The 21,975-nt window shown below is 34.4% G+C and overlaps 3 protein-coding genes across 5 annotated transcripts; 2 read left to right on the forward strand and 1 right to left on the reverse strand.

Moving 5' to 3' along the window:
- Window positions 1–266: 266 nt before the first annotated feature.
- On the forward strand, window positions 267–4,746 carry LOC145229319 (putative MFS-type transporter C09D4.1). Of its 2 annotated transcripts, none has more exons than XM_080094635.1 (3): window positions 267–1,236; window positions 1,752–1,844; window positions 2,466–4,746. In XM_080094635.1, the coding sequence occupies exon 3, from the start codon at window positions 3,293–3,295 to the stop codon at window positions 4,691–4,693; it is 1,401 nt and encodes a 466-aa protein (XP_079950761.1). In that variant the 5' UTR covers window positions 267–1,236; window positions 1,752–1,844; window positions 2,466–3,292; the 3' UTR covers window positions 4,694–4,746. The 2 variants fall into 2 exon arrangements, with proteins under 2 accessions (XP_079950761.1, XP_079950762.1); XM_080094636.1 differs by having other exon boundaries at window positions 1,030–1,236; window positions 2,466–2,619.
- A 783-nt stretch (window positions 4,747–5,529) lies between these two features.
- On the forward strand, window positions 5,530–11,665 carry LOC145230739 (serine/threonine-protein kinase haspin homolog). Its single transcript, XM_080096256.1, has 9 exons — window positions 5,530–6,215; window positions 6,274–6,389; window positions 6,642–7,245; window positions 8,180–8,383; window positions 8,974–9,122; window positions 9,766–9,949; window positions 10,247–10,460; window positions 10,658–10,842; window positions 11,065–11,665. The coding sequence occupies exons 1-9, from the start codon at window positions 6,108–6,110 to the stop codon at window positions 11,194–11,196; spliced, it is 1,896 nt and encodes a 631-aa protein (XP_079952382.1). The 5' UTR covers window positions 5,530–6,107; the 3' UTR covers window positions 11,197–11,665.
- An 82-nt stretch (window positions 11,666–11,747) lies between these two features.
- On the reverse strand, window positions 11,748–20,853 carry LOC145230737 (NACHT, LRR and PYD domains-containing protein 3-like). Of its 2 annotated transcripts, XM_080096251.1 has the most exons (11): window positions 20,756–20,853; window positions 19,795–19,834; window positions 19,592–19,669; window positions 18,055–18,096; window positions 15,508–17,276; window positions 14,948–15,106; window positions 14,655–14,813; window positions 14,127–14,288; window positions 13,599–13,760; window positions 12,920–13,072; window positions 11,748–12,461 (listed from the first exon to the last, which is right to left on the reverse strand). In XM_080096251.1, the coding sequence occupies exons 1-11, from the start codon at window positions 20,801–20,803 to the stop codon at window positions 12,351–12,353; spliced, it is 2,883 nt and encodes a 960-aa protein (XP_079952377.1). In that variant the 5' UTR covers window positions 20,804–20,853; the 3' UTR covers window positions 11,748–12,350. The 2 variants fall into 2 exon arrangements, with proteins under 2 accessions (XP_079952377.1, XP_079952378.1); XM_080096252.1 differs by lacking the exons at window positions 11,748–12,461; window positions 12,920–13,072; window positions 13,599–13,760 and having other exon boundaries at window positions 14,202–14,316.
- Window positions 20,854–21,975: the final 1,122 nt, after the last annotated feature.

Raw genomic sequence — 21,975 nt, forward strand, 5'->3', positions numbered from 1 at the left:
CGGTTTAAAGACTGGCCAAGAAAAACAGACGCAGATGGAATATAAAATAGTTTTCCGAGTTTCCGAACTTTTTCTATGGTCGCGCTTGGCCGATTTGAAAGAAAAAGGTTATTTTTTCACTTCTTTTAATTTTTATTCTCAAAATAGAAATTCTGTACATATTACCAGAAAATTTATGTTTAGTTGATATATTATATCAGACAGCAATACATTTTTTTGTATTTTGTGGAACAACATATTATTAAATAAAGTAAAAAAAAAATGTATGATGTCTATTGATTATAACCAATGAGCGATGCATTAATTGTACGTAATCGAAAATTTCCGACAGAGGTTGCTTATTGTTAGTTTATTTGTTTTCGTGGCTATAAACTTTTCTTTTTAAACAACTGAATTAAAGTTTAGACGGTTTCTAAACTAAATAGTTTCTGCAAAATTTAAGACAAAGCTTTGTCCAGGCTAAAAAACGTTTGGTTTGTTAACAATAGGAGTTTGTATAAAAGCTGAAAAATATGTTGTATTTTGTTCTTTTTACGTTATTTACTAGTTCGTAAGTTTTGTAGTCAGACTTTTCAATCCACAATAAATCGTTAAACAAAACCAGGTCCATAGTTTTGCTTTATTCCGGAAAACTGTTAGCCTGATAAAATTCATTTACTTTAACAACCAAAAATATTAGTGTTGTAGAATGTATTGGAATGAAAATGACTTTTCTCGTACAGATTTGGTTTCAACGGAATAATTTTCCGATTTCGGTCTAAACTAAATCTTTTTAATACAATTTTAAAGCAAAACATGTCTGTTCTACTTAATATGGTACTTCACAAACTAGACAAAAAGTCAGTAATTCACTTTTTGGCCGGCAACCATGTCCGAGGCAACATTAAACCCCACAGAAGTAAAGGGATAATTAAACACAGTTTTTTTTTAGCAGATAATATTATGTTTACATGTCAAACAGATAGTATACAGCTTTACATAACATTATAAATAGTTTTATTACCTTGATCAAATTACCTTGATTCAGTGCATCTCTAGTTATTATATCTCTTGAACCTTGCAGAATATAATTACAACCGACATATGATTTAAACTCTACAAGTTGGTCTAAATGCAACAATGACCTGGGTGGAAGCCCTTCCTACTGTGGGCATCACAGCTGCGCTAGTATGGGTGATGTTTCAATCAAGATATGGAGCTTACCACAACTCTTACCGTTCTTTACTTGACAATAGAGTAAGGTGTTGTCTTCATAGCACAAAATATTGGTGTTTAATTAACTGTGTTTGTCGGTAACACTATGCTGGCTGGCTAAATATAGATATTCAAACGTTTTTTGCACCTCAAAAAAAGCTGAGTACTGGTCTGCAGAGTATGGTATGTTTGTTTTTAAATATAATTTTGGGTTGCAAAGGGAAATTTTACACCAAAGGCATTTAACTTTCTTCTTTGACCTCTATCGCTTGCTTTGTGCCTGCTGAAATTGGTCTTGCAAACAATCTTAAGGGCTGAATTGCTAACAAAACTGCTGTGTTTATACAAGGTCATAGGTTTTAAGTCATTTGTATTTTCCTGAGCAAGAACTTGATAGGTTGAACTAAAGTCACATGAGTTAAAAATTTCTGTTAACGGACATGTGCTTAAAATGGCAGTTTCATGACTAATCCATGCATTGAGTAGTTGACTGCCCACTAAAACTAAAAATGAACAAAAAATGTAATGCAAGTAACTCCAGGATATTTTTTATGTAGGTCCCATACCGAGGGATTTATGCACGTACGAGGAAACTAATGCACACACGACTGAATGAGCGAGATTCTAGACTTGCATTGTTCCCAGACACGGTAACACACATTTGGTCTTGAGACATTACACCGATAGGTTGCGCAACAGAAATTGGTCGAAAGGTTTTAAATGCTGGTTGATGTATTATTTGTTTTAAGATTGAAAAACTAGTTCAATTTGTAATGTACTACTAAATGTTGTTCGATTTCTGGATCTGGTTTGTCAATTTAACCCAGACTTTCAAAACAAGTTGATTAAATATGTTGATCTGTGTTTACAAAAGGTTTTTGACATATATATGTACATATATATACAGCAAACCTCCAGGCTCAGCTAATCTGGACATTTGCCTTGTTCAAATAAAACTTAAAGAACAGATGATTTTGTCATGTTTCTTGACAAAACGCATTTGTTTATCTGGATCTTCGCTTTAACCTGAAAAATGCTATTTCTATATCTCCTAATCCAGATATTTTTATGTTTTAATGGCAAATTTGTACATCAAATCATGTTGCAGCTTCGTGGTGTCAATTTTGCAACTTGTCGCCTAATGTTTTTTAAGCATGAAATGCCAATGATTTTACTGAGGATTACTATATATATATATAGAGAGAGAGAGAGTATATTTGCTATTGGCAACTTAACACTGGCTACAATATTAACATTGTTAATAATTTTAGGTTGAATGGATTCATCCAGTTTGGCGACCATGGAACTATCCTGAAACTAAACATTAAATGTAACCGTTTATTTTTTTGTGGATTTTTGGGAATAAATTTATTTGTGTGTGTTGCCTATCAGTTAAATAAATGCCAAACGACTGTCAGAATATGATTACCCTTGTGCAAAAAGCAACTGTATATATGTCATATGAGCTACCACTGCTTCTTGGCATACTTGGACCTAGTCGGTTACATTCAGGTTCTTACACACTGGCAAGACATAAATGTAGCAAAAATCCATAATTGCAAAAGTTTGAAAGTTTCGGTTCTGCTTACTCATACACAATTACAGCAGTGATTTTTAACCGGGTTCGATCGAAAGTCTTTCAAAGTACAAATACTCGACAAATTAATCTAATGTTAGAGTTATATAGTCTCTAAAAATAGGATTTTTTATGTGCTAGATGGCAAAACATTAAAAGGTTGTACCTAGGTTATACTTGACATAACAAAGAACACTGCGTATCGTTACGAATCTTTGTTGGAAGCAAAAACTTGCGGTCAATAGCACAAAATGAGTTCGAAACCTAGGATGCAACTTGTTGGGGTTCAACCTAGGTCGTGATAAAAAAGGTTAAGAACCACTGAACTACAGGAAATGGATAGTACCAGTGGAACATACATCAAAATGGTCGCCTCATATTCGTGACCCCAAAACGTTTGAAAAAGGAAAATTTTAAATACCAACAAACTATCGCTAGGACAGTAATCGTGATAACGCATAGTTCACTTGAAATCAAGACCTACAGATTTGACAACAGGTAACAATAGGAAAGGAAAGTGATATGCTTCTTAACGCTTTAAACAAGAATTCTGACAATGACCTACATTTCTATCGACGACGTTGGGCATTTCTCGCTGGAGTTGTAACGATGCAGATTTTTGCTGGAATTTCTTTTTCGAGTTACGGCCAAATTAGTACGTTTTATGTTCAGTTTTTCAACGCAAGTCACGTCCAAGTGGATTGGATCACAAATGCAAGAAACATCGGCGGAATTTTTATCACCCCGATTTTGGTTTGGTTTATATTCAAGGGAAAAGTCAAATTGAGATTTATGCTGTTGCTCATAAGTGCTTGCTCGTCGTTAGGTTTGACTCTAGTTACAATTTCACTAGCAAATCGGTCGCTAATGGCGCTTATTTTCATGGGCCAACTATTTTCTGGACTTTCTGAGTCATTTGGCATTGCTGTTCCTCCAATTTTGGCCGCGCTTTGGTTTCCAGAGGATCAGATAGGCACTGCTCTTGCTCTCAATTGCCTCGGCTATTCAATCGGTGATATTACAGGTTATGTAGTCCCTGCTAACTTGCTTTATGCTGGAAGGAATACAACCAATACAAGTATGCTGGACAATTCTGACTTGGAAAGAGGCCAGCACTGGCTTCTAATATTTTACTCTGGCTTGTTACTTGTTTCCATATCTGTTACTATTTTCTTTTACATATTTGGGGCAGATGCGCCACCAACCCCACCCACCAAAGCTCAGATCATCAAGAACGATGTTGTTAAACCAAAAAGATCGTTCAAAGAGTTTATCATTGAGACAAAAACTCTTTTTACCAACCCTTCTTATGTCCTAACAACCATAGTCGCCGGTTTTGCTTTCCAAATTTTTACCCTGGAAAGTATATTTTTATCCGAGATCATTGGATCAACAAGTATGCTGTCATTTGCTGATCTTAACTCCAGCATCGTTAGTGCATACATTGCTTCAACCTTCTGTCTTGGTGGATTTAGCACGATGGTCATAGGGAAAGTCATGGACAGATATAAAAACTACAAAGTCCTTGCTTACATTACTTTTTCAATGAACGTTTTGTCGACCGCTGCTTTGGCAGTGGGTTTTGTAATCAGATCCACAATCGTTTTGTTTGTTTCCACATTTGCTTTCGGAGTGTCGTGCTTTTCCAGTGACGTAGTTGTACTGGAAATGATAACCCAACAGACCTATCCGATTGATGAAACCATCGCAAGCACTTGGATGACAGGCGTACAGTGTTTTGTCGCGTTGTGTTTAGGGTTATTTGGGAGGGTTGTATTGGACGCATGGGGCGGAATTGGTGTGCTGATATTTCAGTGTTTGTGCGAGTGCCTCTGTCTTTTATTACTGTTCTTTGTTTCTGGCACAAACAAACGGTTGGTTGCTAATGGCGACGATGACGTCAGTGTGCCTTTACTGCACTAAAATGAGCGAATCTACACAAGGCAATAAGACATATAATTATCGTGTATTTTCGTTTAAGTTTTTTTTTAAGTTTTATAAAAATTATATTAATAAAACAACACCAGCAAATTGACACGTTGCTTGTAAATCGGAATTGCACAGGGTAAATGAGGCCCTGCGGTTAAATGGCTACCCCAACTGGATTCTCCGTGATCATAAAAAGGTTTCACGGAAAGAGATCCAGTACAAAAAACGTGCCTTCGTCACCTTACCCTACATACCAGGGTTTAACAGATATAATACGTCGTATGTTGATCGATTTTGGTGTATCGGTTGGGGTCAAACCACCAAACACCCTACGTCAGATTCTGTCGCACCCAAAAGACCCGCTAGATGCTGCTGCGACAAGGGGTGTGGTTTATGTTATACCTTGTGGAGATTGTGACGAAATTTACATCGGTGAGACGGGCAGAAGTCTAAATACGCGCCGGAAGGTGCACGAAAGGGATGTGGGCAAGAATGATGCTAAGAAGTCAGCGTTGGAAAACCATGCAACTACTCACCACCACAGCATTAATTTTTCTGCTGCTCAGGTGTTGGTGAAGGAAACTGATTGTCACAAGCGAAGTTTCCTAGAATCTTGGAACATCCATTCACGCGCCAACACAATGAACGTTAAAACAGATGTTCTAATGCCGATAAATTATCGGGCGCTTTTACAGCACTGAGTTCTGTTATCATTGCGTGGTGCCAGGTTGCAGCCGCGCGATCTTGTTATCGCTATTTTTTTGTGTGTTTTGCACTTCGCGATATAAGAATTTTGTCCTGCAAGTTACGCCATAATCCTGATGAAGGCGTCTTGTATAGGAAGTCGAAACGTCGATTATTTATAATAAAACTGCTGGATGAGCAATACTTTGTTGTACGATGCTTGTAAGTGTAATTTATTTTGCACGTCGAATCTAATTTCAATACACAACGCGACTTTGTCATGATGAATGCCAAGAAATGATCAGATTAGCATTTTAGTGTTAAGTGTTTCTAGTTTTTTCTGCAAATGTAACCAATGCCATTATGACTTCACTTTATCAGAGCACCATAAGGTAGGACCTAATGAACCAAATAATATGTTTACATTATTTACCTATCGCTCATCCGTTTTTGGTTTCTATGATCCGCGGGAAAGTTTTTTTTATTTAAGTGGTTGGTCGCTTCGATGTTATTGTTGGAAAAGTTATCAAATCAAACAAACAACAGCTAGCCACCAGAATTAACAAATTTTAACAAATTACAAAGGCAAAGTGTTTTTTAATGCTATGTGTGCTAGATGGCTTGCGGTTTTGGGGCGCAAATTGTTGAATTTTCTGCGGTCATTTTGTAAATTTATTTCAACACTCAGGTTTCATTCGTGTTATGATAAATTTTATTGACAACCATGAAAAAAGTAAAGACAAAACAAAAAGTTGGAGTAAATCTTAAATCATCTGGAGCACTAAATAGGTCTGTTTCAACTTATGGAAAAAATACTCTGCGTCTTTTAGAGGTAAGTGTAAGTGACAATTGTTTCTATTTTATTTTTTTGCTTATTGAATGTTTTTTAGGTGAACAAAAACTGGCTTGAGATTCAAGATGAACCTCAACATAAGAAAGGGATTTTTTCTGATTCCGACGATAGCTTTGTCGCACCTCCAGCTCCGACAAAACAATCACCAAAAAGGTTTTTTTAAAACTTGAAGCTAAGATTTTCATAAAAATTTTAGTAATTTTATAAGTTTTAATCACGAAAAATGCAATCGTAACAAAACTGATAATATGGTTTTAACCAGGGCTTGTCAAACTGTGGCTCGTGAAGCATTATGTGTTATTATGTCATTGTCACAATAAATGGTATACATGTGTAACATTTATTATTTAAACATCATTCATGCGTATAGGCTAAACATTATATTTTTTATATTTTAATGTTTAGAAAGCCAAAGTTAACGGAGCGAAAAAGGCAGGAATGGAGCAACAAAGAAAACACCACATCTGATTCTATTCTTAGTGGCGACAACACAAAATTAATCAAAAACATTGAAGATATGGATTATTCAAGTGTCAGTGAAAAACCTCAAAAAGCTGATATACCAGACGTTATAAACAGTTCCATTGCTATTATTGCATTAAACTCATCCAAAGCGAAGTTTATTACAAACAACAGGAGACGGAAGCATCTGAAATCAGAATATAAAGGGACTGATGGCTGGTCGACTGTCTCCTTTAGTGAGCCTCATGAGAGTGAACTAACTTTGCCGTTTCAAACCAGCGTAGTTCATGGCTTTGACGACTCAACATCTGATCTTTTTGCCGCACCAGCTGGCTTTAAATCGATCAAACCAGCACAATCTACTCCATTACGAAACTTCACTGGCCAAACCCCAATTGGTATTGCTAGAACAAAACTTGATTCAAAAATGTTTTTGGAGAACTTTGGCACTCCAATGTCTGCAGTTCGTACCTGTCAACAATCACGAACTTTTAGAACAAAAAATCTTGATAAAAGTGATGAAGACATTTTTCAACTGAGCTTCCAGGTAGGAGTTCAAATTGATTATAATTTTATTGCATGATTTTGTTTGCTCTATGAACCCCTAATTATTTTATACAAGGCTTATTTGGTCAGACAATAACAGTTAAATAATTATTTGTAGATGTAGTATGTATTGGTTGCTACAGATATTAATCTAGATATGTTTAGCAAATTAGCAGCAATATTTGGGCTGTTCGATATAAAAATAAAAGCTTTTATTAAAATCTTAGTTTTCTATTTGCGTAAAACTATTATGTCGTTCACTTGTATAACTGTGAGCTCATATGGAATAACACAATGTGCTAAATACTAAAATATAAATTCTGGTAGTGAAAACCATATTGGGATTAAAATTCTATTTTATGACAACCACATTGATATGTAATTCAATGTTTTTCATCATAAGTTAAATCCTTTGCCATAATCTAAATGCAAACTAACTGTTGGTATAAAAATAAACAATACATAATGTGCACAGTGATGTCACAATGCCACTGTTTTAACATAAGCAAGAATTATTTGTTGTATATTTGTAAGGTGAGCAATAGTTAAATAGTTATAGTGGCAATATGAGACTGGTTTTGAGAAAACCAAAACCTGCAGTAAAAACTTTTCTAGGTGGTTGTGGCCGTTATCAGTTGGTCAGTAATAGCATAGGGATTTGAAAAGCGGTTGGTCAGGCTTTAAATTCTTTTAAAAAACTAAAATTAATTTGTCCCAGCAAAGCTTGTATTACTTTCAGTTATGTATGTTGTACGTCAACATTTATATAACTAAAACCTTGCTTGTAAGAAAAAATTCCATTAATTACAAAATCTAATTACTGATGCAATTAACCGGTTTTGTTGGTCTGGCTTTTTTAGACTGCAGACCAAGCGTTGTCTACTATAAGTACATATTTTGCTGGCTCGATTTTATTTGTTAAACATTTGTTTTAGGAAGCTTTGTCACCTAAAAAGCAAGATCCAGATCGCACTCTTACTGCTTTGGACAAAGTTCTGTTTGAATGTGGACAGGACAAGGCAAAGCCCTTTGATAATTTTCTTGCATTGATGAAAAATGGTTGCAGGAAGATCGGTGAAGGAGTATTCGCCGAAGTTTATCATTTCCAATCTCTGCAAGGGTGTGATGTTGCTTTAAAGGTAAATGTCTGGTCTTGTTTTTATTGTAACGAAGGTGTTTTCATTTTGCAGTTGTTAGTGATGGGACGATACCAGATTTTTAAGCGAGTACCGAGTACCATGCATATATACCTTTGATACCAATTACCTAAATATAGTGATGCACTTAGTTGTACATCACTAGCCAATTTATCTTCCATATGGTACATACGCGCACACACACATACTGAAGCATGTAAACTTTTTCCCGAATTGTGCTTTCCAACGCAAATATTGGCAGAAGTGGTCATATTTTTAATGTAAACCAACCATTTGTCACTATTTTATCATGAAAAGCGGGAAGTTAAGAGCAAAAACAGTATATATCTTTTTTACAATGTATTTATGCATCTTTAATACTTACCCTAATTTTTATTTGAAAGAAATTTCATGAATCTAAACAAATAGGCAAAAATGCAACATCAAATAATGAGCAAAAATGTGATTTCTGTGTCACATTACTAAAAAGCAATTAGTATAATCTGACTTTGTTGTATAAAAATTGTGTTGTGTAACACTGTCTGCTGAAAACGTGCAAAAAAACAACAATAATGTAAATACACTATTTTCAGGTAATTCCAATCGAAGGAACAAAGATTCTAAACGGAGAAAAACAAAAAACCTTTTCTCAGATTCTTCCTGAAATTGTGAGCTCAGTTGAACTTTCCAACCTGAAAACTTTGGAGGAATCAAAAACTGACAGTTTCATTTCACTCTACACGTAAATTTATATTTGCAGTAAACCTCAGTTAAATCATGGAGCACTATATACGGATCTGTTCGTAAAAAGGGACATGCTTTATTGTTTTGTTTTTTTATATTTATATTTGCAGTCAACTTAGTTAAATAGTAAAAGCAGATTCGGTAAATCCAGATCTTTGCCTAATTCGGACAAAACTCAAATGACAATGGGGTCCAGGTAACATGGTAAGCCTTGAACTATTCAACATCGGTTAATTTGGATTTTGCCTTAACCGGACAAACTTTTCGGTCCAAATGGGTCCGGATTAACCTAGGTTTACTGAACTTGTTTAATTATGCAGACTTGAGTGTCTAAAATGTTAAGCCAATTTTCTTCTCCTACATTTAAGACAGGGTCAATTCGAACCCAGTTTGAAACTTTTATTTGATAAAGTGAGCATTAATTATAATTCACTTTGCCTAAACAAATTACTGGCATATTATCACATTGATGTAGTTACTACATTGTAAAACTTCTTACTGCAATGTAAAATTTATCTGTAAGGACACATTGTCTTATGTAATTATGGTTGCCTTACCAAGTTTTTACAGCACATTACTCTGCAACACTTGTGTTAAGTTGTTAAAATATAGTGCTTACCTGTTTGTTTATTTTTTCATAGAGTCCATCTGACATATGGGTCATACCCAGCTGTGCTTCTTGATGCATGGGACATATATAACAGCGCAAATGCATCAGAAAATGATCGACCGTTCTTGCCAGACCCAAACCAGCATTATGTTTTGTTTGAATTTGCCGATGGTGGAATCGACATTGAACATTTTAAGTTCAATAATGCATCCCAGGTATTGTATTTATTCTGTTGTAATCCATGCTACAAAAAGCGGCCTATTAAAGCCAACATCATTTTAATTAGCGATTGACCTACATTGAATTCTTCTGTTGTTTATGCCAAGCTGTGGCACCAAGGTTGGTGAGGCGCGGCTTTTCAGCTAGTGGCTAAATTATCTACTACAACTTATTTCTCATCACTAGCTGCACTGATACATGTCAGTTGAAAGAGTGTGCAATGTCTGCAGCTTATCACATACTTTCACGGTTTCACCAACAAAGTACTAAGTAAAAAACACTTCATTTTTCAGTCACTTTCAGCTTTGAAGCAGACCATCAGTGGATTAGCAGTGGCTGAGCATACTTTAATGTTCGAACATCGAGATCTTCACTGGGGCAACATCCTTGTGCAGAAGAGTGAAACAAAATCGTTCAGTTTTACTCTAAATGGGATAAACTACAGTTCAGGAACAAGCGGGATTTCGATAAGAATAATTGACTTCACTTTGTCGCGGATGACCAAAGGTATTGTGTATAGTATTTTAACCTAAGCTGGAAATACATTAAACTTGTGATTTGATTACCAAAATACTGCATACAGTTGATATATTTCACAAGTTCTTTGAGTGTTGTGCTAACAGTTACTCTTTTAATACGACTGCATTAAATTGAAACGAAATAACCAGAGATGTCCTGTAAAACAATTAGTTTGTTTTTTCAAGGTGGGATTTCCCTGTACCAAGACTTATCAAATGACGAGGAATTGTTCAACGCCGATTCAAGTGTGGATTATCAGTTTGAAATATACAGAATGATGCGAGATGAATTGGAAAATGATTGGACGCTTTTTCGACCCAGAACTAATGTTTTATGGATCCACTACCTCATTGATAAGTTGATCAACCAGGTGTGTTGGATTTTATTGAATTCATTAGTTGGTTAAAAACCATAACTCCATCTTAAATCTCTTACTCTGCAACCTGTTACTCTGTATCTAAGGGGCAATTTGCTCGGTCCACTTGTTTGTCAAATAAATGTTTGGCCAAACAGGATGCAGTTGGTGTTATCCCATTTAATCTATTATTTTACTGTAAAGATAAACTATGACACTTTTTGTAAATGTTTTCAGGTCCATTATAGATCAAAGCGAAGCAAAATCCACCGTCAGTCGATTCAAACAATGCGGCAACTCTCAAAAACAATTTTAACATTCGCTTCATGTCAGGACATTGTGGAAAAAAGTTCACTTTTCAACAGATGACAGGCCTGCCACTTATCCCAATGTTATCACTGTGCTTTTAGTGATTTGTGCAATCTCTGTGATTAAATTTATGATGGTGATATTATTTGTTCCCCTTGCATGATAATATTTCGCATTTCCTCGCTGTTGGTGGATTTAAACTCTACGCAACAGGACATGAATCAGTTGGTGCTACTCTCTGGTTAAATATTTTTATGAATAGATACTATAATATACTTGTAACCTCGAAGCTGTTATGCCCTTCAACCATAAAGAAATTTCTTAGGTCATTGACATTGATGAAAAGAGGGGAAATGCTCAAGGTCTGTTTTCCGTAACAACTGGTTGACGTAATTTCAAAAACTGTTATATATTTGGCTCCATTGATCTGTTGTGTGTATTTAGGTCAAAGTAAGTTATAAATGACAAAGAAACTATTTAAATCTGCTTTATCCGCACAACAAGCCACAAACTAAAGATAAATGCATTAGTCATACATATGTGCTGTTGGCATGGTGACAGTTGGCTATTTTCATGAGATTCTGTTATGCCCGGCTAAGAGTCCACAAAGATACAAAACATATGGTTTTATTTGTGCTTTTTAAACTGCAGGTGTCACAAGAACCTGAGGTCGCCCCTGATTTCAAAGCAAGGAATTAAAACATACAAACGTAGAAATCTAAACAATCAGTAGTATTTAGTTTTTGAACACTAAATCAAAAACATTGTATACGCCAGTATATTCAAAAAGTAATGCCCAGCAAAAAAATTTGGGAAAACAAAAGTGGAAATGTAGTTGGTAGTCAACAGGAATGAATGCAGATTCAATGAGGGGACAAAGTTAACATTTTGCCACAAAAGCTTTGGTGTAAAATTTAAAACATGGCATCACCAAACACAATCTATTATTTAAAAGCAATGCCGAACAATAAAATATCAGGATATTAAAGCAACAAATATTTTAAAAATCACCGGCTTTAGTATGTAGTAAAGATGAGCAACAAAATATTAGGGAAACAAAATCAAAGTGAATATGTAAATGCAGATTTATAAGGTGGGAAATTAAGATTTTGCCACAAAAGCTTTGGTAGAAAATTTGAAACATAGCATCCATAAACACAATATGTGGCAAAATCATGACATTGTCAGTAAGTTCAGTTTGAAGTGGTGAAAGTTCAACTTACTGCACAGTGCTTCTTTGGTTTTTGTGCAACCTGATGTGGCATCCCAACACTGCTTGCTGCAGTTGCTTGTGGTATGTCTGGAAGACCATCAATCCAGTGATCCTGAAAAATAACAATATATTTTAACACTTACCACCAACTTGAGTGCAAAAAAATCGGACTCTGAATGTTCATTGTTTATGATTGTTCAATCAAAATTACATAGTGTAGTGTTTTCCAATGACTACCAGAGTGACAGATGTAGGTTACGATGGCAAAAATACATTTGAGTCGTTACTAAAAACAACAAATTCTGTGTTTTAATTTCAGTAAAATTTCCAGTACTGCATTTGTCTTTTAATTCCAGTACAAAAGAAGAAAGGCATTCTTGTTTATTGGCATACAACCAAATGCCTTGTTCAAAACTGTATTGATGTGTTGAACAAGAAAATGTCTTGTTTATTACCTAATAATAAGTTATTTTTTTCAATTACGGTACTGCAGTAGTTGTCTTGCAAAAGGTTGTTATGTTTTCTCACTTTGCACTTGTTAAAGAAAATAGAGAAATAAATTTAACTCACCAGTTTGCGGTTGGCTTTGTGCAAAGCTTCTGCCCCAACTGGTGTGATGTCACAATCTGAAACATGAAGTTTTTTAACTTTTTCCAAACAAGTGGCCAGAGCAATTGCCCCCTCATCACCAAACCTGTTGGCCCAGAGATCCAAATAAACCATCTGTAAACATAAAAAAACGTATCAGTTTTTTTTCAGCTTGTTAAGATAAATGCTGCTTGTGACATGCAAATTACAAAACATGTTTTTTTACAATCTTAAAAACAAAACACCAAATATTTCTATTAGAAACGTCATCGACACAAGTTGCTATTGAAACGTCATGTTTTACACTAATATACTGGCTTGTTTGTTTCTGGTTAGGATTTTTAAAACTGTGACTTTTGTACCTAAATGCAACAAATAATATGTAAAAAAACAAAAAGTAAATACAAGAGTGTTAAACCGCAATAAAGTAAATATTATTGGGGATAGACTAAAAAATCCATTGTGACTGTTTCAATGTTAAAAATGTTGTGAATATAAACTTCCAATTCTAAGCAATCTACAAGACATTTTTACTGCAACATTAGTTGAGTGGTCAGTACAATCCCTATGGTCAGTACAATAGCTTTGGCATTTTCAAGTCATCTCACAAAAAACAAACATCTAAAACTCTGTTGTGTTCAAATACAAGTTTGCAACTCACTGAGTGGTCCATGTTGAGGATGGCAGCAATCAATACTCGCAAGCAAGTGATGGTCAAATTGCAATCATTCAACCAAAGTTGACGGATGTTGTAAACACAAGATGACACATGATCGACACCAATCAACCCAATGTTGTTTCTTGTCAGGCCGAGTAAATTCATCTATAAAAGAATTTGTATTAAAGTTTGTAGAAAAGCAACAAAAACGTTTTTGTGAAATTTACAAACTTCTAGTTTTCAATATGTTAACACACAGTAACATGAAGTAAGCATATATTACTGGATTCCATAATTTGTGTAACTAAGTTTAGTCAAATAATGATTATGTGTAAAAAATAATTTTGCTTGTAAACTTTCCCTAATTTAACATTTTAAGAATAAATTTTTTTACTTCTGCTTTTATTACAGTCCTGTGTGTATGTGCAACATATTTTTGTTAACATTTAAAAACAAACTTATTATAAGCAAAGCTTTTATTTTGCTGAGCTTTGAAAACGTAACAAAACAGGTTGAGCGTTAGTAGCTTACTGGTTTTTGTCGCTTGCTGATTTTAAGGCACAGTTGTTTCAGACCATAACCTGTGACCGAACAATCACTCAACAAAATCCCATCAAGTTTATGGATGCCAGGTGCAAAACTGTCCAAAGCTTTCTTGGACATCACATTTCTACTCATGTTCAGAAAACTCATCTACAAAACACCAACATGCATCTGTTACCTGGAATATATCAGTAATATTTTATTTGTGTCAAAAATACTTGAAATAGACAATGGTTGAACAATGGCCCATTGTTATTGCATGACACTCACAATTGTTTTTCATTGTCTTTGTCACAACAGTACTGTCATGTAACAAACACCAACTATAACACATAGACATTATGAGCTAAATTATTATATTTTCCAAAGAATAAACAGGTAAATTTTGGAAAACTACATGTTGATTATGTTGTGATAAAATTTAATAGTTTGTAACTATATTACATCTTATTACATAAGACCCAACAAACTTTTATAAAAGTTTGAATGTTAAAAAGTAAAACACAATAAACTTACATTTGTATCTCGCTTTGCTGTGGCTTCAGCTATTGCAATGAAATCATTTTCTTGCAAGTTGCATTGTAGAAGTTGTAATACCTGCATCAAGTGGATGGAGTTGGCCAGATACTTCCCAACACCATTGAGGTTGTTGAAAGACAAGTCAAGAAAAGACAACTGTAAGACACAAATTTAAAATTATTTGGTAAAACACTTTGTCATGTAAATTTGCATCTTGGATATATTAAACATTGCTCAGATAAAAAATTAAAATCAGCCATCAAAATTCTGCAAACTACAAAATTACATACATGGATGTTGTGTTGTGTGATGACATCAACCAGGTTTTCCACCATAGGAATTGTCAAACCACAAGTCCGTAGTTGCAGTTCAGTGATACCAGGAAGAAGCTCCAAGATAATCTCAAAATCCACTGATAAGTCAACTCCCTCCAAATGCAACTTGGGAATCTGTTTAAAAATATTAAAGTGCATTAGGCTGGTAACAATAAACAAAACCAGGCAAAAACCACTTATCTAAAAATAACACACATTTTCTGCCTGTATTGTGATGTTTTTCAAAAACATTTTAATACTAAAGTAACAAAATTTTCTCCATTTTAATACTGTTTTAGCATATTTACAACTGATGGGTTTTTGCAGCTGTGTCCTGTGTTTTTTAATGATACATAATGATAATATTATTTTATGTTTGGTACAATGGAAAAAAATGAACGCTTGTAAAATCTACTTATCTGGTTAACATTACTGGTATATATAAATATTCCCTAAAATTACAACAACATTGCTGTTGCCTATAAAATTATATGAAACTAACATATTAATGTCAAAAATAAATTTAAAAATTTTACTTGGTGTTTTGATTGCTGAATTGTGCTTAGTAATGTATGTAGACCCGGTCCAGTAAAAGTGGATTGATTCCACAAATCTCCCACATTAAGTTTGTGAGATTCTTCAGCAGCTGATAGGACATGACAGAAACTCATTACTTGGTGGGGAAGAAAATCTCCTGATAGTAACAATGGGTTGGGAAGGGAATTGGCAACAGCCTTGGTTAAATCATCATCTTTGGCCTCATTTGCCCAACTGCATATGTTGGAAAGTGTGGAATCTTTTTCTCTTGATTTAAACTCATTTACTTGTGTAAATGATTCTATGACGTCATCATAAGCTTTTGCTACAGTAGAAGGAATATCAGAAGGTAACTCACTTAATTTTGGTAAAAGCTTCCTGGCTTGTGTTTTCACAACTTTTTCCTTTTTGTTTATTTCCTGGGTGTCAGGAAATAATGTGTTTAGTTTTTCTTGAACATTTTGATGACAGAATCCAAATAGAAAGCGGACAACCACCTCCCAGGAACTTTGTTGAAACATCTGTTGAATCTTGGAAGATAATTCCTCATAGGATGCAAACACCATGAGATAAAGTGCAGCTAAAAACTCCTGCCATGTAGCATGAATGAAGAAAAATGTTTTTTCCCCATCCAAAACCAACATACCATGTTGATGCTTAGCATGAGCACACATGAATGGCTCAATAGATTGCATTTCTATGCCATGTTTTGCAAAATCTTGGCTGGGAAATGAAAATTGATGATTTTCAACACCATTTAAAGCCAGCTTGGTTAGTTGCTTCAAATGCTTCTGATGTGTGTGAAATTTTTGGTTTTTCTGCCATTGCTCAAGTTGATTCAGAAATACATCAGAAATTGACAAAACTGGTTTGTTTGACTCCAGGTTGTCAACAAAATATGGAATGATCAAGCCTGCAAAGATCGGAATAAACAATAACGCAGATATGTTGGGTTGTTTTTCCAGCTCATCTTGGACATGTTTTTGTTGCTCTTCATTTTTGGAATACTGTTTGCAGAGAAGATTTTGAGATTCTTTGCTCAGACCTAAAACTTGTAGCAAAAATACTGGCTTGCATTCTGGGTTGAAGTTTAGAAAAGCATTTGGTCGGGAAGCAATCAACTTTTTTGCATTGGGAAGTAAGCGACAGTTCAGCAGATTCATCAGGATACAGTAAGGCATTTTTTCTTGATGGAGTGACATGCCAAATGGATCTTCGGAAAAATCCTGTGTTGTTCTTGCTTCGTCAAGCCCATCAATAACAATCAGTGTGTCTGAAGATTTGTTGATTTCATCTAAAATCGCATCATCTGTTTCTGGTTTGAATTTGTAGCCATGATCAGTGGACACAAGAAGGAACTTTAGAAGATTGCATTTCTCCATGAAGTCAACATCACGTATGGAAATGTAGAACACAAATGAATGTGGATGTGAATCAATCCAATGCCTTAAAACAAATTTGCAATATGTGGTTTTTCCTATTCCAGCAATTCCTGTTAGAACGGCCACATTTTGCTGATGTTTGTTGGTTGTTTCATGTGATGATTTTGCTCTATCATTACAAGCTTCTGCTGCCTCCTCAAATAAACTTTCTGGGATTATATTTTTTTTGTCAGTTTGTTTTTTGAACAACCAGCTGCTTGTATTTCCAAATTCTTCTTCACTCACATTCTCTTGTTTTGTTGCTTGCAGAGGGACACGGTTTGTTACGTCAGCTATTGCTTTTGCATATGTTAGGCAAATTTCTTTCAAAGATTGTTTTTCTGAATCTGTTTAAAACACATCAAAGTTAACTTTTGATAAAATGTTGGCGGATTTTGTTGTGATATTAACATTGCAAATGAAATTGTTGTGATGAATTATGATTTCTTGGATTTAGGTCATAATAATACCAAATCGCCAAAGCAAGTAGAAACATTTATAAACCAATTTAAAAACTTTATTCTTAAATTGTTTTTTCCCACCTTACAGGTTTGCTAAAGTAATAAATCATGCAGCCTTATACTAAATGCATGGGATTCATATTGTTGTAAAACTTATAACCATTGCTAAACTGTAATGTGTATCACTACAGAGTAGCAAATTAATTGGTCACCACTCACAGTGTAACTAACAAACCAAAGTAATTGTTTTTTTTTCAGTCAGAGAAGAATATTGTCTAGTTGTTTGTGTGACTTTCAATCTGCGCCTTATTATCGCCTTATAAGTCTTTAACTCTTTTCATGTCTTATATGGTAGATAGACAAATATTTAATGCTTATAAATGTGTGTTTTCAATAGCCTATGGCCATAAAAACAATATATATATGTTTAAAAGCATAAATTGAACTAAAAGTTACAACTTATTTTTAACAACTAGCAAAGTATTAATTAAGTAAGTATGCATCGCATTGATTGCTTACTTTGAGAAATATAAGTATTTTGAATTTACAAAAACTTCAGACAAATGTCTACAACATGTGTAAGTTTACAAAGTGTGAAATTACTCTTGACCAAATGTTGAAGACAAATCTACACAAGACAAAAAGAAAAAGAATACTAAGTTACCCTCAGTCTTTATGTTGAAGGGCATCTTGGAAGGGTTGACATCTAAATAAAAGATATCAGACATTGAAAAATCCAACAAGTTGTTTTACATACAATGCACATGTTGTAGATAGTAACTTTCCTTCCGACTTTCTGTCAGAGGCCCCGGTTGCTTTGACAAGTAAACAAAAAATATTGGTATTAGGGTAAGGTTACTATTTGGATGATATACAATCCCTGACAAATTTGTCTTAGTTGACCTTTTTTGTGGCCCTAACATTTCTATTATGGCATAAATTTTAAATATATTCGAAATAGCAAAAAGTATCACGAAACTACTACAAAGTATGTTCCAAGCAAATTAAAAGAGTGCTAGTGTAGCTTATGTATAAACCAGTTTTTTAAACAATACTCTCTCTAGTCTAACCTTCCTTTATGAAGATAAACTTTCTGCCTAGGCTTCTGTGTAGTTAAATATATTAGGCTTAGCTCACTACTCTCACTATCCTTGAAACAATAAGCACATATATCAGGGGTTGCCAACCTTTACCACTGTAAGAGCCATTCGGACCAATTTCATATAGTAAAATAAACAACACTGGGAGCCACAAAGACCTTTTTAAATTCGAAATAAAATGCCACTCTAAAAACGTTTAATGTCTGACGACATTCGACTTTTTGGTGTTAGTTAGTTCCTTGCGTACTAGGTACACTTGGCAAACCATTTCGTCAGCAGTGAAAGCAAATGAAATTAGCCACGTTCCCATTTAGCATTGAATACAGTGTTTTCTTCAGATGCAAATTGTATTTCTGCATTTATCACGTATTATGAGACAACTAGTAAAAAACAGGTATCGTTATGCGCACACACACACTGCAAACAAAACAGTAACTTTGTGCATTAACCTGTATCGCCAGTTTACGTCTTTACGTTTCATGGTATAGACACAGAGGCAGCTGACTGCTAGAAACTTTCTCTGTTGATCCATTGATTTCATAAAATAAATCTAAATTTTCTTAAATTCCTGACTTTTAAGTGCATTTTAACATTTCTCCCTGACGCAGTTTTAAACATTAAATTCCCTGACATGTCCTGAAGTATGGCAAACCCTAATACATTAAAAATAAGTGAACATGCTTTGGCTTGCAGATTTTGCCACAATCTTTTACTAATTACTTCTCTTCTTCCTTTGTTTATCGTGCACTGTATTACTCAAATTCTGTGTTATTTATCCTGATGAGGGTAACTTGTATAGGACGTTGAAACGTTGGTACAAACATACAATTGATAGAAGGGCTCTATAAAGTTAATATTATGCCTAACAGCAAAAGCTTATATTAGTAAATTAAACTTCTCATATTTAATGGAAAACTACTTCTTAACTTTAAGTTCGAAAAATATTCACATTTCCTCTTTTTTTAACCATAGTTCAGTTTAAATGCTGCTATTAGCGTAGTGCACAAAACAAAAAAATGGCCTAATTTGAACAAACCTTTGGCAGTCCAAGTAACAAAATCCTAAAGTGCACCAAAACAATTTTAGGAACAAATAACTTACTTAGATCTCTGCCAGGCACATAAAAGTTAGTTGTCCCCATGTAATTTCCAGAAATATTAAGAACAATAACGGATTTGGCTAAAATGAAAAAAAAAACAATTGATCCAGCAAATGTTAAGTTTTTTTTTTTAATACAGTTTAAAACTCAAATACTTGTGACAAAATCCATGCAAAATCATACATGTAAACATATTTTAACTAACCTTGTTGGGAAGGAGGTTGTAATGCCTGAGGAGTGAGTTGCTGCAAAAACAAACAATATATTGTATAAACATGTAGATTGTCTTGAGTGTTTGTGGCCCTATTCTGTATCATACAACATATGACTCAAATAATGATAACATCACACCCCGAGCCCGCATATCCGAAGCCACAACAGGGACTCAGAGAGGGCTTAGCGAACTAAACAGGTCCATAACAAAAACTAAGGGAGGGTGTAGGGAATGTAACAAATGAACTTTATCCATGCAATAAGATTATTACTACAATTTGTTAAAACAACTAGCTACCATGTATTTATCAATTAATCTCAGTGCTTGAGTCCCAAATTCTGTATAAAGGTTACTATTTGTGGTAATGTCTAAAACTACGAGCCAACGAAGCCCAATGCATTAACAGAGACTAAGCGAGGATTTAGGTGGACAGGTCCATAACAAGGGCTCAGAGAGGGTTTGGGGACTAAACAGTGCCATGTCAGAGCATAACCAAATGCTTGGAGCAGTAGTTCTCAAACTGTGTGTCATGACACCCTGGTGCGTCATTTCTTCCAAGGATGTCGCAGAATAGTTCAGTTTTGTGGCTTTTTTTTATTGTATCATTAAAAACAACTTCAATTATAAGTTTCCTTATTAAACTTTTATTTGCTGGTGCGTCGCAAGTCCAGGAAACTTTTCCAAAGGCATCGCAATAACAAAAATGTTTGATATCCACTAACTTAGAGGACTAATCCAGGCCAAAGGATGTGTAGTGTGGGGAACGCAGGTTATTATGATGTTCAACTATGAAGCATACAGCGTTTTGTTAAAACAATGTCCAAATTTGCAAATGTTGACCCCTAAACAAAGGTCTGCAAGCCTTACAATTCATTCATTATGAAATAAGAAATTTCTTATTAATATTTCTAAACAAATACAAGATTTTAACAATTAATTTAAAACAGTTTACCTCACTTGACCCACTGGTCCCAGGTTCCAAGTTTCTTTGTTCAGACATCTCAGCTTTGGAGGATTATTTTTTCCATGTAAAATGCAAACTACAGTTTAAACACTCTGATAAAAATATAAAAAAGTGTGAATAAGAATTTTGCCATAACGCGTGAAGATGTGCAACTGTTAATGAACAACCAAGAGCATTATATACAAATTTAAATAACACAACTACTACAAGCATTGCTTATAGTTGCCATTATACTTTTTACTAAAGTATTGTTTTAAAATTTGTGATTTACAAAAACTGACAACTTTCCAAATAGACGTAAAAAACGACATATGATGACAACTTTCATTTTGTAAACAATGCAGAAATTAATAATAATCTCAAACTTTCTTTACTAATAGAATAGTCTTCATTAGGGCTAGAATTAGCAAACATTTACTGATCATTTAAAATTTAAACAATTTGATTTATACTGGTAAAAGGGATGGTGTCACTACGGTAAAGCAAATTTAAAAAAAATCAGGTGCATATTGGCTAATATTGGATTTGCTTTGGTTTGTGAATTTATATTGTGAAATAAAATCAAATTTTAGGGTCCTTTATAAAATACTTAGTGACACTACATTTGAGATGTGTTAGGGAAAATTAAAAGTGTAAATTTAGATTTGTTTGGTTCAGTTGTTTAATCAGTTTCTGGAGCAAGTAAAATTAGTTGAAAGGCTGGATTTTATACGGACATTCAAAAAGTAAAACAATTAAACCATGATTGGCAATTGCTTTGACAAGTTCTGCATTGCTGCAAAACTTACAGAATATTTCAGGGTAATTTTTTACTTCCTATCCACATAACAGTGCCAGCCGGATGCGACAAATAAATAGGAGTTTATTGCATTGACGTCAAACGTTGTCATTGCCACAGAGCAGAAAACTAAATTCGTTTCGTAAATTGCTTAAACAAACTGGAATCTCAGTTGAAAAGGAATTTCCGAGAATGTTTTACGATTGTGTGAATAATGCGCTCTTAACAATTCAAGAGATTGTTCTGCTAGCGAGTTTGTGATTTGAACAAAAACAAGTAACGTTTGACGCCACACTTTACCCAATAAGATTTTACAGATTTTGTAAAAAGTATAAACATATATTGGAAAACAATTACAAATTGGGATTTCCCTTTTGGTTAACCCCCACGTGTCTATAAAAAATAGTTTATTTTTGCTGAAAACATTGTT

Source organism: Phallusia mammillata, chromosome 5 (genome assembly GCF_965637545.1).
Source record: "Phallusia mammillata chromosome 5, kaPhaMamm4.hap1.1, whole genome shotgun sequence".
Lineage (NCBI taxonomy): Eukaryota > Metazoa > Chordata > Ascidiacea > Phlebobranchia > Ascidiidae > Phallusia > Phallusia mammillata.